Source organism: Phalaenopsis equestris, unplaced genomic scaffold (genome assembly GCF_001263595.1).
Source record: "Phalaenopsis equestris unplaced genomic scaffold, ASM126359v1 Scaffold000840, whole genome shotgun sequence".
NCBI lineage: Eukaryota > Viridiplantae > Streptophyta > Magnoliopsida > Asparagales > Orchidaceae > Phalaenopsis > Phalaenopsis equestris.
Window position 1 is genome coordinate 3,904,315 of NW_018165280.1, and position 16,697 is coordinate 3,921,011.

Consider the following 16,697-nt stretch of genomic DNA (forward strand, 5'->3'; position numbering starts at 1 on the left):
GTTGTATGTCCGGGTACTGGGGTTATATCACTAGAAACAATTGTACCCCTGGCATACGATTTGGGTGAAGATGGTCCTGCAGTACTTTCGTGATGTGAAAGTTGCCTTGCAGGGATCGGCGGTCCCTGCTCTGGATTTTCGAGGAGTTGTACTTCATCATCACTCAAAGCTAGGAATCCGTCATTAACCTACAATGAAAATGTATTTCAGAATCGTTGCAATCACTCTTACAAAGCTACTAAAAAGATGTGTCAATAAGCTGTAATAAAAATTAAATGGTTTACATGATCAAGCCTCTTGAAGGCTTCATGGATCTTCTCAGCACTCAACCCATGATTGGTTGGCCACCTCAGCATGCGAGGTCTAGCGTCAGGAGCATCATGATTGGTTGGCCACCTCAGCATGAGAGGTGTGCTCGTAAAACCAAAGCTGGGGATGTTTTAGACCATCAACATGTATGCAAAAGTTAGGACATCAAATAAAAAAATCATAAGAGTGATGTTTCAATGTAAATAACAAATACTTACTGTTAGGAGAAATACAAATCCTTGAATGTAGCAAATTGACTTATTCTGCCTTAATTTCACTGAGGTGATTCTCACTTGATCGATGATCATATCACATATGACAGCAGACCAATTAAAGGACAAAAAAGCTTGTACATTTACAGCAAAAGAAGATAGCTCTGCAGACACATGAAAATTGCTTGAAGGAAAAAATAAGTTAGTAAAAATTTCACGTATAACTGCTCAAAAGGTGGGGTGGAGGCTCCTTCTGCAAAAAAGTTTGTGAGTTGGTTCTTAATTTGTCTAGCATCCACATTTGATAGGGGTCCTTTTTTCCATGAAACAGGCTCTCCTCTGTTCGTCATCCCTATCAACAGAGCTACGTGGTCAGCATGTAACTTAACCTCCTTTCCACCCATTTTGAAGACACCCCTCTCATTATCCCAGCATCTCAAAATATGTAAAGTCATGACATTGTCCTAGGGATATGGGGGCATATGAAAGAAGTTGAACACCCTAATTTCCCTTCAATTATTAATGGTCTCCTCTGAAAGAAGATCACGAATTGCATCCAGGACACCTCTCACTGCATATGGACGACATCTACAGTTGAAAGTCCTTGCACTCATGATCCTGCAAATTAAAGAAATAATGACAAATTATCAGAATAACAGTCAGAAGAAGGGAATAATACATGAGTAACATGCCGACATAAGAGAATAATAACCCTACATAGGAGCATGGATAATACAAAAGCATAACTAATTCACACCTCTAACACAGGAGTAGTACATGAAACACACTTAATTAATAATACTCCTAAACACATCAATAATACATGAATAACACGACAATAACACACGAGTAATACACCAGTAACACAGTAAAAACAGAGGAAAGTAATACATGAATAATAGAGGAGCAATGCAAGAATAACACAACAAACTTATGACATTAATTAATAATAACCCTAAACCCATCAATAATACGCAAATAGCACAGAAATAACGCATGAGTAACACGTCAGTAATACAGTTAATGCGCAGTAGAATAACACAGTAGAATAACACATTAATAATACATGAATAATACAAGAATAATACTAAACCTATGTCATTAATTAACAATCACCCTAAACAGAAGCATATGACATCAATATTACATGAATAACACGGTAATAACGCATCAGTAACACACCAGTAACAAAAAAAAAAAAAAAGATGAATAAAGCACAAATAATACAATAATAACACATCTAAACTATGTCATGGAGGTATCTGTGAGTCCAACGAATTTGGTTTTATGCAGTTATAGAGTAGGGTTTTTTCTCTACTAATGATTCAAATCCACGATGTGTTATTCATGTGGTATTGTCGTGTTATTGTTGTGTTTTTGAAGTAGTACTGGTATATTACTGATGTGTGATGCTATTGACGTGATATTGTTGTGTTATTGTTGTGTTACTGATATATTACTCATATTTCCCGACTCTGGTTTAGGTGCATACCGTGATTTTATCGAACGAGTCGACGTCATGACCTTCGCTTCCGCCGGAAGCTGCGCTTTGCCGAAGGTTTCGCCGGAAGCTGCGTTGCGCCGGAGATTTTCGCCGAGTTGCGCCGGAGATTTTCGTCGAGGAAGAGTAGGCCCTAAACTCTCGTAACAGTGTGTAGAAAGTTAAAATGTGGTTTGGGAAAAGGAAAAAAGGGTTCGGGTTAATCATCGTTTTTTCAGAAGTCGGGTTTTGGGCCAGGCCCGGGTCGCGAATACCCCTAAAAAAAGGTGGGACCGTAGTTTACAGTCGGCGCAGTTTTATTGGCTACGCACCTTCCTTAAGGTGCGTAGTACTGATGGAATAATTCTTCTTTTCTCATTGCATTCCACGCCTTCATGTAAGAGACTCACATTGAATCACGTCTCCACACGACCTATAAGTTCTTTTGATTTTAGGTCAAACTATTATCGAGTTCCGAGCAATATGAAGTAACGGATGAATCTTGAAATGCACTATTTATTCTCCCTCTAATAAGACCGGATGTGTGCCTATATATCACTCATAAATATTTGATATGCTAAATTCCCTACCTTGTCATTTTCTACTAGATGCATGCAAATGCCATTGGCATGATCTGTGTAGATGGTCATGCTATGCACATATAATAATATATCGACTTTTGTTGGAGGCGCTTGTCTTGTAGACAATTTACTTGGAGCAAATTGAAGTGCAACTTTGCTTGGGAAGAATATCTCATCCCTTAAATCATCTTGGATAATTTTGAATTTATTCATTTTTTGAAATCATTATGTTCATCCTCATTGAATTTTAAAATGATTGATTCACCATAGTCTACGGATGATCCTCACTAGAAGAATTAGTAGATTCGTTGCATATTGTTTTCATAGCATTTTGTCAAATTGACAGTGAGTTTTCGAAGCATTGTAGTTTAAGAAATAAAATATTTTGTCATTCAATTCATCATATGTGCTGCAAACTGATACTTAGATTGGACGATTTTTACCAACATGTCTTGGAACATAATCGTTTGAGTGTCCGTTTGAGGCAGCTTGTGCGTTTCAGGATAAGTGATTATCCCGAAACGCGGCCCGCGGAGGCGGACCTGCGGCTTGCGTTTAGTGTAAAAACCCAAACGTAAATTCGAATAAGCTGGTAAAATGCGCGAACCAAACTGTACAGCGACATTTTGAAAACGCCATCCGTACATATAAGCTGCCCCAAACGGACCCTGAGAGGGACAATTCTCCATCGTATTGTATAATTTTAGTCGCAACTCACCAACTCATTATTTTTTGTTATACTATTTTACATAATAAATTAAAAATAATGTTTATAAAATTAAGGTGAATGTATTTTTTAATTTAGGCTCATCTGAATCTTAGTTATGTTTATCTGAAGTTTAATTAAAATATACTTAAGCTTTATCAAATGTGCCGCAAAAAAGTAACTTGGATTGGCCCATAATTTATTTAAATCTATCAATTGATTTTATGTCTCCTTAATGTGCATATCAAGGCGAATAGGGTCATCATTACCATTATATTATTGATTACACCGAGCTTCATTGGGATCAATTCAATTTTTAAAAGCGATATCTTTAATATGAAGTTGGTTGTAATCAGCAATGTAATTGTAATGATGACTGCATTCAACTTGATATGCATATTAAGGAGGAAATTGTGAGGAGCATGTTTATCAGCAGAATAAGGGGAGCAGCTCCAAAAAAAAAAATTGATGAGCACAATAAAAGCAAGTTTTGAAGAAACGCCCCATTGAGGGCATTTTCATTTATATATTAAAAAATTAAATTTTTAAATATATAATATATTTTATTATATATAATTTAAATATTAATACATATTAACTATTTTAATAAATAAGTTCTTAATTATTTTTTACATTAATGAAAAAAGTAAATTTGTCAATTGTTTTTACATTAATTAATATTTAATTAATATAAAATTAATAAAAAAAACATAATTGAACAAAATGAATTAACTAACAACAAGAACAAGTTGTTATCCATTGCATCCTATTGAGTGTCATATTTTCATTTAATTCTAAAAATTAAGACCATTTTTTATACAATATGCCAAAGTCTTTCTAGGTCTACCTCTGCCTTTCTTAACATAAATCGATTCTAAAATATCCACTCTCTTAACCGGATCATCAGATGGTCGACGTTTAATGTGACCAAACCATCGAAGACGACTCTCTACTTTTAACTACCATTAGAGCTACACCAACCCTATCACAGATATAATCATTTCATTGTTTTTCTCTAAGTATAAAGTCATCCATCCATCTAAGCATTCTTATCCCAACAATACTTAACTTAGTTTTATGCTTCTCTTTTAAAGGCCAACAGTCAGCTCCATAGAGCGCTGTAGGTCTCACCACCATCTTATAAAATTTTTCTTTTAGTCTAAGCGGTACTTTTCTATCACACAATAGGCCCAAAGCATTCCTCCGCTTCAACCAACCAATTGAACTCTACTAATAACATCCCCCATCTATACCATCATCACTTTGAACAATAGTCCTAACATATCTAAAACGTTCACATCTTTTAATAATTTGATCACCCATAGTTACAACTTTGTCACTAGAGCTACTACTACAAAAATTAAAAAATTACATTCCTACATTCCATGTATTCAATTTTAGCTCTACTCAAACGAAGGCATTTATACTCCAAAATAGACCTCCATAATTCAAGTTTTCTGAGCTTTTTCTCTAGTGTTATCCAAGAGAAGGATATCGTCAGCAAAAAACATACACCAAGGTACATCCTCCTCTAAATTTTCAGTAAGAGCATCCATAGCTAAAGAAAAAAGATATGGGCTTAAAGTTGATCCCTGATATAATCCAAGTGAAATAGAAAATTGTTATTTTGACCCCCAATTATTGAACTAAGATAAAAGGACACTTTTGCAATGTGATACCGCTCACCTACCACATCTCACTTACCGCTCACCTACCTCCCACCTACCATTCTCTTGCTTCTATAAATAGAGAGAGTGTGAGGCTTAGGAGAGCAAGAGAAGAGAACTTAAGCTACCACAAATGAGGAGAGAATAACTAGAGAGCTAGAGAGGAGGAGAGCATCTTGAGGCCTTGTATCAAGGTGTCGCTTGAGAGGGAGGACATAGAAGGAAGATTAGGGCTCATCTCTATGTATAAGCTATGTATTCTCCATTTCTTTTGCCTTAGTGAAATATTTGATTGATTCCCTCCCGTGGACGTAGATCCAGTTGGATCGAACCACGTAAACGATTTGTGTTTGCTTGTGTTCTTTGCGTTTCATTTCTATGCCAGGAAGTACATATCTCACAACAATTGGCGTCGTCTGTGGGAAGATCCATACTTTTTGGCTTGAGGTGTTCGCGGCCAACGACGAAGAAGAGGAGTTCGACATTCACGAACAGAGGAGCAAGTGAATCGCGCCACAGACAGCCAAATCGCGACAGATTCGTGAGCAGTGGAAGCTTTGATCGATTGGATTCGCACCGCAGGTTGTGCGGTTCGGCGAGACGGAGGAGGAATAGTCCGCGAGCGAAGGACGGTTATTTCAAGAGGAATTGCCCAGACAAGAATAATAAGTACCAAGAAGAGCCAGAAGAATCGGGAGAAGCAAGTGTAGCCTCTGATGACTACGATTTTGCTGAGGCCCTGGTGATCACAGAATCTGAATCCAATAAGGAGTGGATCATCGACTCAAGGTGTTCTTTCTACATGTATCCTCACAAAGACTGGTTCGAGACACTACAACAGAAAAATGATGGGTCTGTTCTACTGGGAGACAATAAAGCTCACAGGGTTGTTGGAAGTGGATCAATCAGGATAAGGATGTTTGATGGAGTTGAACAAGTACTGAAAAATGTCAAGTACGTACCAGAGCTAAAAAAAACTGATTTCTTTAGGTATGCTGGAGTCAAGCGGATGCTCGTTCAAGGCAGACAATGACTGCTCCATGTACTGTTTGGACTTAGCAAACTCAAGCAAGGGTTGAGGGCCCCTCAGGGGCCAGGTGGAGGGAATCTTTACTTCGAAGCTTCTCAATTGAGGGTCAAGGTGGAGAATTGTTATTTTGACCCTCAATTATTGAACTAAGGTAAAAGGGCATTTTTGTAATGTGGTAACACTCACCTACCACATCTCACCTACCGCTCACCTACCTCCCACCTACCACTCTCTTGCTTCTATAAATAGAGAGGGTGTGAGGCTTAGGAGAGCAAGGGAAGAGATCTTAAGCTACCACAAAGGAGGAGAGAATAGCTAGAGAGCTAGAGAGGAGGAAAGCATCTTGAGCCCTTGTATCAAGGTGTCGCTTGAGAGGGAGGACATAGAAGGAAGATGAGGGCTCATCTCTATGTATAAGCTATGTATTCTCCATTTCTTTTGCCTTAGTGAATTATTTGATTGATTCCCTCCCGTGGATGTAGATTCAGTTGGATCGAACCATGTAAACGATCTGTGTTTGCTTGTGTTCTTTGCGTTTCATTTCTATGTCAGGAAGTACATATCTCACAACAGAAAATAATTAGTCAATCCTCCTTCTGTTCGAGCACAAGTAACAACTCTAGTATACATATCTTTAATGACTTGAATATAAGTCATATCAATATAAACACCTTTCTTCTCTAAAACTCTCCAAAGTATATCTCTTTGAACCTTATCATAAGCTTTCTAAATCAATAAAAACCATATGTAGAAACTCCTTAGTCTCTTTGTAATTCTCCATCAAACCTCTCAATAAATGTATATCTTCCATAGTAGACTTGCCCGACATAAATCCAAGCTAATTATGAGAAATCTTTGAAATACGTCTTAACCTATATTCAATTACCCTCTCCCATAATTTTAAAGTATGAAGCATCAACTTAATTCCTCTATAATTTGCACACTCTTGTGCATCCCCATTTATTCTTAAAAATGGAAACCAAGATGCTCTTCCTCCACTCAAGAAATTTTTTAGTTCATAAAATAATATTAAAGAGTTTAGTGAGTCAAGGAACTTCCAAATCTTTTAAATACTTCCACATTTCAATTGAGATATCATTAGGTCTTACAGGCTTTCCACCCTTGGTTTTCTTTAAAGTTTTCTTTAAAGCCTCACCCTTGGTTTTCTTTAAAGCCTCCTCGACTTCTTTTTTTCCTAATATGAAGGAAAAAATGAAACATTTTATTACTATTAACAATATTAAGATCATTAAGGTGATCGTATTTTCAAAAATCTCATTGAAAATTTGATTAAAATAACTCAACCACCTATATTAAATTTCTTTTTCTAAGAAAAATACTTTTTTATTTTTATCTTGAATACACTTTACTTGAGTTAAATCTTTACTTTTTTTTTCTCTTTGTTTAACTTATTTATACTTATATTTTTCACTCTATGTAGTATTTAATCTATTATAAAGATTACTAAAAGCAGAATTTTTAACATCACCGATTGTTCTCTTAAACTCCATACAGACCATTTTATATTTTTCCTAGTTCTCTAAGGTTTTTATATTTAAACCAATTTTTTAACATAACTTCTTATATTTTTATCTTTTCTTGCACATTATTATTCCACTACTAATTTTTTTTGTTTATAGAAACTTTTTTTAGAATCTCCAATTACATCTTTTGCCACTTATTTAATAATATTTGTTACTTTATCCCACATAATTTGCTACATCATGAACATCCCAAATCTTGAAATCTTGAAGTTTACTCATAAAAATAATTTTATATGTGACTTTTAAGTGCCCCCATTTAATTCTATGACAATGATTCCTAGTATTCTTTATTTTACAACTCTTCATCTTAAAATCTAGAACTAATAAACCATGTGGAGTATTTAAATCCTCACTTAGAATGACTTACATTCTCGACGATCTCTTCTTCTCATAAGAAAATAATCAATTTGTGTTTTATTAGATCTATTCTTATAAGTAATAATATGCTTATCTTTTTTGTTGAATAAAATATTAGTAATAGTAAAATCATATGCTATAGCAAAATCTAATATGACTCATACCTTCTTCAATAATCACTCCAAAACCGTAGTCATCATGAATATTGTTAAAATCTTCTACTACTCTACCGACGTGTTCATTTAATCTCCTCCAAAAAAAATTCTTCTTCAAGAGGTACCATTTGTATTAAGCTTCTATGTCATTTCAAAAATTTTCTTTAGAACCTATATCTAAATCTACTTGAGAAGCATAAGCACTTATAATATTAAAAATCTTAGTATCAACAATAATCTTAAGAATTATAATTTTATCTCCAATTCTATTAATTTTTACAACATTATTTTTCAAACTCTTATCTATCTAAACTCTTATCTATAATTGCACCAACACAATTTCTATTGTGACTCTTACCTGAATACCAAAGTTTAAAATGCTAAGTTATTAATCTCCTTATACTTTTTTCCAACCCATTTAGTTTCTTGAATACATAAGACATTTATCTTTCTATGAATCATAATATAAACTAATTTTATTAATTTACATATGGGAGTACCAATATTCTAATATCTTATCTTTATATTAGTTTTATGGACAAACTTTTTTACCCGCATTCATCCGTAATGTGAGAACTCTTGCTTATTTTGACACTACACCGGGGCACTGGTGCAGTGAACCTTTCACAATTTCGATTGTATTCAAAAAATAAAGTGCATCGCTTCTAGGGGACACCCTATCACGTACACAATGATCAAAATGAATCATGTCATGATTTTCCAACAAATTTTACACTGGTTGTCGACTACCTAACACAACTCTCAAGTTTTCACATTCTGGGCTTGGAACCCGGCAATGACAGTGTTAGAAAAATGAATTAACTAACAATATATGAAATTCATAAAATTTATTTCACATTAAAATATTCTTGTAACATCGCGTTTACAAAAAGGTAGTCTTGAAATTCTTCTTCAACATCATTATCTTCTGTTGCGTCATTCATAGCTTGCTGTGGTACTAAATAATTTTCTTAATTCATGAGATTTGGTAGTGAATAAAATAGAGATGTAATGAAATTCAAGTTTGTTAGAAATAGACGCAGACATGAGAATGTTCAGAAAATTTAAATCCAGATCTCTACCAAAAAAAGTAGTAGTCTTTAAATGATGAAACCTCATATGCCGATGGTACTGCATAGCTGGAGGGTCTTGCATAGTTGAAAATTCTTATGTAGCTGGATGATCCCGCAAATAGTGATTGGGCAGGATAATCAGATGAATCTGAATACTATTGTTTGTGCGACTCATGAAAAAAAGAAGTTTGTTTTCTCGCAACTGAAGATCTTCTTGGAGCATTTGTTTTTTATTGTCTCGTAGCGGGGGAAGACGACCAGAGCATCAAAAGTTGAGTTATGGGGGTCTTGCGGTCTGACATCTGTTCTATGAGACAACCCCACTTTGAAATCATGTCCACTTAGTTGATCAAATGCACTATGATCAATATGATTTGATTCTTTCACTTTGTATGATAGCTCCAATATCTCATCACACCCTTGTTTCATGAAAATAGCGCTTGTGCCATGATCCCCTCCAAAATTTTTTGTGATATCCTTGCTATGAGTGAAGTAATCAATCTGTATAGTTGAAAATTTTAATTTATTATTATGTCTTATAATAAAAGAAAACTGTAGTAGCTATAGAATATAGTAAATCCATACCACTATTTTCTCTCCTGGTGAACACGGGTAATATGAATCTGGCGGCTGAGTAGGAGGTTTCACTATGTAGAGTGGTGTCCAAGATTGATACTAATGCAAATAATGAATCATATTCTTCTTTCCTATTTCCTTGTGGTGGGTTGAATAATACTACATATGCCCAATAATTATTTCATATCTCGATATAGTTACGATAATATTGCTCCTAGTCAAGTCCTACTTTATCTTGCCAATCGACTCTCTCAAAATCTTATTCGATGAGTTCAATCGATATAGACTGAATGCCAGAAAACCATCACATAATGTGATCTAGTAGGTGTCACTCAGTACACTTCCAACTTATTAGTGGGACACGGGCAATCCAAATATTTAAGTTCTCAAAATATATGTCATGTAATAACAACATATATACATCTAAATATGGTGCCCAAATAACCCGACTTTCAGGTTATAAATTTAATTATATTTAGTACAAATATATAAAAAATAATGAGATTAAATAAAAAAAGAGTATAATACCTGATTCAGTCTGAGTTCATCAAGTTTATCTCTATTTATTTTGATATTTTCAACTGACACTTCACGTATCAACTCTTCATTCTATCAACATATTATTTAAACAAAGAGCTCAATCTAATTAAAAAAAATTGTGTGTATCTATATAAATATAAAGATTAATTTTGTACCTAAATCTGAATGATTTGCCGGATAATTCATGAGAAGTCAGAACATGAAGAGTGAGCCTATCAACATGTAAGTGCTCCTAGCACTACATTTGGAGCAAGTGCATATATCCAACAATCATAAAACGAGTAGCCTTAGTTGATAGATTTAATTTTCTATATAGATGTGTGTTTTTGTTCTTTTTCTCATTTTATTTTTAAAAGAGTAGTCAGTTTGTCTATCGTCGTCTACTTACCTTTTTCAAATTAATATCTCTTCTGGATTATTTGAGTGATCAGGAGAAGAGAGCAACTGAAGAAGACGGACATATGATAAAGTCGAAAAATAAGAGAATAAACATGGAGAGTCTACGTGCAATAAACCTCGCAATGATAGGTCAAGTATGTCCGCCTAAACAAAATCAGACAGAAACATCTTGGACCACTATTTGTGAAAGAATTTCTACTTAGATTACCCAGTACCAGAGATTCAAGTGTGTTTGCCTGTTCTAGGATATAGAGTACTCCCAAGGGGACGTATCCCACTTGGTTAATGATATCTTGGAGGTTGCCCAAGAATACTCTTGATCTGAAGGAGTTTTGCTTACATTGGTGATGACGATTGACACATGGCTATCAAAACATGAGTATCTTGTAGGGGAATGCTCCAAAGCTTTCAAAGCTCCCGCTAAGCTACGGGGCGGAGAGTGAGTCTCTCGCGACCCCTACATGTATGACGAATTCATCGGCATATGAAGCCTGCAAAATAATTGAATTATCCCAATAGGAAATACTGATACATCAAAGCACATCCAGGTCATAAAAGCAAAGAATAAATCATCGTATCTCAAATGGGTGACAACTCATCGACAATCAGACCATCGAGATGATACCAACGAAGGTAATATAAGCGACAAGGCTCGATCGGGGCAGTCAAAGAAAGGGAGAAGTTCCTAAAAGGTAGAGGTAGTCGGGTCAGTGTACCACAGACCCGTCATCCCATGTCACTAAGACCCTAAGTCTGTTTGGTCTCGAAAGTAGTTAACCCAACACGTCCAAAGATCCTCGGTCAGCAATACGTAAATTACGTCATCCACGCATGACCTCGGTAGTCCTAAAGTTAGAAGAACAAAACTCTATTCTATGACTATCAGGTGAAGCTCCAAAATGTGGGACTTATACTTGTCGAAATGATAAGGATGCCCCTAAAAAAGAGGAGAAAAGGAGGTTCAACTACAAAACTGAAAATACTCTCAACAAAAGAACTTATACCCCATAGGGGTTAGGGAGCAGTATAATGACCTACACGTACTAGAGAACCACATTAGTAGAAATATATGTTTGGTCAAACAGGTTGGAGAAGCACGGAGGCTTCTCTTCGTGACATACAAATGATGCAATTATCTGGAGCGATCCTTAGATATTGTGGAGTCCCTATTAGATGACTTGAGTTATGCCCATGCAATGCCGCCATTTTAAAATCGGCACGAAGACAATGCATGAAAGTAAAAGACATATTTTAAACAATTCTGAATCTTTTAATCCTAAATTTTAATTTATCTTGAATCTTTTATTATGATTTTTTATGTAGAAAAATTTACAATTTTAAGGTTTTAGAGAGCCTAAAATGCAATTTTTGTGAAATCCTAGATAAACCAGAATAAAAAAAGAGAGGCCATAGGAAGTAAAAGCCCTCCAAAATATATAAAAGAGGTCGGTGTCGCTAAGTCAGCAACATATCATAGGAAAAAACATGAAAGACGGCTAGACTCTGCATATACATGCCTAGTCCTAGATCTATACAAAAAAATATAGAATTCAAACTTAAGGTACGGGACACGAGCTACAGCTCCTAGCCCTTGCCACGTGGTTCGATGTTTTGTCCGCCTCGAAACTCATGCTCATACCTTATTTTTGATACAGACTCAGCCTAGGAACTCTATCAAATACATTTGAAAGAGAAAATAATGACTCGACATGCATGTCACTAGGAATTTGTGTGGCTCTCTGGTTACGCATCATGCTCTGAGAACTATGTCTTCTAGTCTCGGTTCCCTTACAGTTGTTTTGCGATAACAAGGCAACCATTAGCATTGCTCAATCTGATCCAGCATGATCGCACCAAACATGTTGAGATTGACTGACACTTCATTAAGGAAAATCTTGAGTCCGGGAAAATTTGTGTTCCGTTTGTACCATATAATAGCCAAGTGACAGATATACTCACAAAGAATGTTCCTCAGCCACTATTTGATTAGTTCAAGTCCAAGTTGAACATGCTAACATCTATGTTACAACTTGAGGGAGAGTATTAGAATATATTAGTGGCCAGTAATAGCCATTATTTATTTTTTATTATTCTTAGTTATTTTCTGTGATTTCCTTCCTTTTTCTATTATATTCTGCTTTTATTTATTTTCTTTTTTTATTATATCATGAGTTTTTTTTTTCTTTCCTTTCTAGTTGATCCTGTAATAGGTATATATACACATATTTATATCAATAAGAAATTAACCTGGTTCTATTTCCAACATCTTCCATAAATTCTAAGTTTTGACAATAGTTGTAAATCCTTCAATTATTGTAAGCACCTATTAAAATCACTACCAACCAGGCAGAGTACATTTACAAGCTCTCAACTTATTGCTTTATATAAATAGGCACAAACTTCAAAATTTGTTATTCAAATTTGCATGTGAAAGAATTGTTAAAAATCATCATCAACAACAACAACAACAACAACAACAATCCTTCATCCCACAAAATAAGAAGATTTATTTAGAAGTGAGCAACAACCCCATTAAAAGCCAAAATGAACTTCATAGAAATAAAGCTTGCTCATAAACACTATGTTCAACAATAGCAACAAGACTGAGCTCGTGAACTTTGAGAGGTTTTTAAAGTTTTTCTTGGCTTTAAGCTTCACAAGGCCCTTTATAATCCAAATTAATAACTTAATCATTGAGTATAAGGTACAATCTTGTAATTTGCTTGGATCAATTAATTGCTTAATTATTTATTTTTGCCCTTTTCCTTGGTAACTCCCATAAATCCTTTAAAAGGAGCAATAATCGATTTTTTTCCTTATAGACGGGTAAGTCCATAGCTTGGTCATCAGGCAAGTTAACAAGGGTAATGTTAGCAAAATTTAAGGTCTAAAAAGACAATAATATTATTCAATCTAACTTATTATTATCATTAATACAGGCGAGCAGAGGTCATTTGCACATAATGTTATTGAATGTAGCAATAATATTCAACTAAGCCAAACTTTTGAATCATGTTGGATGAAAATATTAATCTCAACAAAAAATGCAAGCACAAGATGGCCAAAAGCTTATCAAATTCATTAAAAATGGAAATTTGGTACATTAAAAAATGTAGGTATAGCAAAAAATCATCCTCCACATCAATAAACCAATTAGATTGCAAAAGAAAGCACAGTTAAAATTTTATTCTCAGACACTAGAAGAACATTATTTGAAGCATGAGAAGACCCACACGCTTACCCAAACTCAAGACAGCAGCACATCGAAAATCTTTAAAAAGTTTAAACAGAAACATACATTCATTTGCCTTCACCAATCAGTACATCTGAAACTTCTCCTTTGTTTTCTGGAAGACTTGCTCCGCAATAATGGCTCCATTAGCATCAGCTTGCTTGATCTCAAGGTTGGCTTTCTGGTAGAACGCAGTGCCTCTCAGCGCATCAGCTATAAAATCATCAAAGCCAATAGCAATTGCGGCCTCTGCTTTGGCTCCATATACCAACCTCTGAATCAATGAAATAGACCACATAATCATTGAGCATTTCAATTTTAGTTTTGATTTGTTTTTGTTCTTACCTTGATTTATTCATGTTATGCAATTGATACGATGAACAACAAAAAGAAATAAAGAGAATAACACATGAATTTACGTGAAAAACTCTAGACAGAAAAACTACTGTAGCACTCTAGATGAGAGTGAGGTCCAATGCTACACAATCACTTAACTACTGGTAATTTCTTCCATATGAATCTTCCATTCAATTCAACTTTCTTAGGAGTAGAATGTATTTGAAGTTCAAAAAAATAAAAATAATAAGGTTGAAGGTCATTACCTTAATTCGTGATAGATGTATTGCACCAAAGCACATTGGACAGGGCTCACAAGATGCATATATTTCACAATCTGAAAGCTCGAGTTTCCCAAGTTTTTTACAAGCCTGAAATAGAAGGCCTCATCGGCTGTCAGATATTATAAAAAAAAATAGCACTAAGATACCCAAATTCAGAATTTTAACATGTTTCCTAATGTTAGAAGCTGTATACAAATAAGCACGAGTATATATTATTATGTTAACCGTATTTAAATGGTAAATTACTGATTTCAAGTCTGATGAAATTATTGATTATTAGAAGAATATAAAAGTTGAATAATTTACTGATCAGAGTAAATAACATTGGTTGTGAAACAATTTTAACATAGTAAAAAATATATTGATGATCACGTAGCTCACTTAGTCGCATGTATGGACTGATTAATTATGTAATTTTAGTTTTGATTTCACAGTAGTACTCTACACTCTACATGCTGGGAATGAAGGGATCTTATTAATCAGATTACTTGATGCCAGCACTAGGAGGAATCTAAATATGCTTTTGCCTTTGCATCTAATAATTATTCGGGAATCAACAATTTAGTGATATATATATATATATATATCAAAATTGAAAAAAAAATAAAACTTTTTGTCAGCGATTCTCAAGTTGAGACAGAATAAATTAAGACAAGCAAAAAAACACAAATTTTCAATGCTTCTGTCAGTAATTCACAATCAAAAGATTAAATAAGATCAGTGCCATAACCGTAAAATGCTAAAAATAAAGATTCGTCACATATTTGATATTTTTTTCTTGTTTCTTTAAACTTGCGTGTAAGCTTCTTTAAAAATACCAAGTATAGTTTGGGGCTCATTTGGTTTCTTCAACAAAGAAGGCATGTTTTCAATTTTTTTTTTTAATTTTTAGAGATTTTATCATTTGGTCGGATGTAATTATAGATCAATATGGACTTTTAACTCGATGATCACCTTCTAAATCAAACTGAGGATTTTATTCCTGTGATCCAAATGAGTGAAAATAAAATCATCATTTTCTAAATATATGATTTCCATCTACAAGCAGCAAGATGAGCACGCATAGAAATTATGATTATAGATTTTTTATTTTTATTCTCTTCTATGTGAATGTATTTTCCATTGTGCAACCCTATTTCATGCACCTTATAATCTTATTTCTATATCGCCGATTTTCGAGAGAACTAAAATCTTATATCTTTCATTCTGTTACATGATACATAAGCTGAAGTAGATTTATAGCTAGAAGAAGCAAAATTCTTTACCAACTCTACTGTATAATAAGCATTATTAAATATTTCTCATATCCAAAAATATTACCCTTTATACATTATTTATAAGTGTTATGATATAACATCCTACCGTTATTCTTACCTCTTTATCCGAACATGTTTATGTCCATGCCTTGTCATTTATACCTAGCGGGATTCACCTACTGAAGCTTGTTTCTTACAAACAGCTATTACTTTATGATTCTGATATAACTAGTTGTGCATCATTTAAAGGGAGAATTTCTAGATCTACTTTTCAAAGACATCATCGTAGGTGTTTAAGCTTAAATTATTTGATTGATTCAATAGTGCAGTTAAATTTAATTAACATTTTGGTGGATTTTTGAAGAAGTTATTAAATTTAGATGCTATGAGGATCTTATTGATGTCGGTCAAATTTTTTTTTTCGATTAGATTGATTTAGATTTATTTGAAAAATATGATATATGAAAATAATTTTTGAGATTTAATTTAAATATAAAAGATATATAGTTTGGGTTTTGAAAGTAGTGTGTTTTAGTTTTTGAAAAATGAGACCAAATGGATCTCATTCGTCCAATAGTTTGCATAATCGTGTCTGATACCGCGAATACTACACCCTCCCGAAAGATAAGTGTAGACCTCGGCGATAGACCCAATCCAGCAAACTAAGAGATTTGTGACATCCGTTTAGTCTGCGAACCTTTTATATATGACCGACAAATTCCCCTATTTAATACAAAGATTAAATAAGGTTTATTTTATCTGGGTTCCAAGTTCCCTATAGAGGCAAGCCCCTATAGTTAATTACATCTCAAATGACGGGAGTCGTTTTCACTCTCGATAATGATCAATGGTTCTAGTCTTCAAGAATTCAAGGTTCAGGTTTTCAAGGTAGGACGTAGAAGGGCAAATGGGAGTGGCTCAAACATGAACAGTTATTTCAGGAGTCCAAATAAAAGAAAA

General features: G+C 34.3%; 1 protein-coding gene across 1 annotated transcript in view; it reads right to left on the bottom strand.

Moving 5' to 3' along the window:
• Positions 1–13,687: 13,687 nt before the first annotated feature.
• LOC110031749 (guanine deaminase) overlaps positions 13,688–16,697 on the bottom strand; it is an 11,986-nt gene continuing 8,976 nt past the window's right edge. Inside the window, exons 4-5 of the mRNA XM_020735118.1 lie at positions 14,464–14,568; positions 13,688–14,135 (exon numbers count right to left, since the gene is read on the bottom strand). Coding sequence (XP_020590777.1) covers positions 13,947–14,135; positions 14,464–14,568 — 294 coding nt within the window. The 3' untranslated portion in view covers positions 13,688–13,946. The remainder of the gene's footprint in view (positions 14,136–14,463; positions 14,569–16,697) is intronic.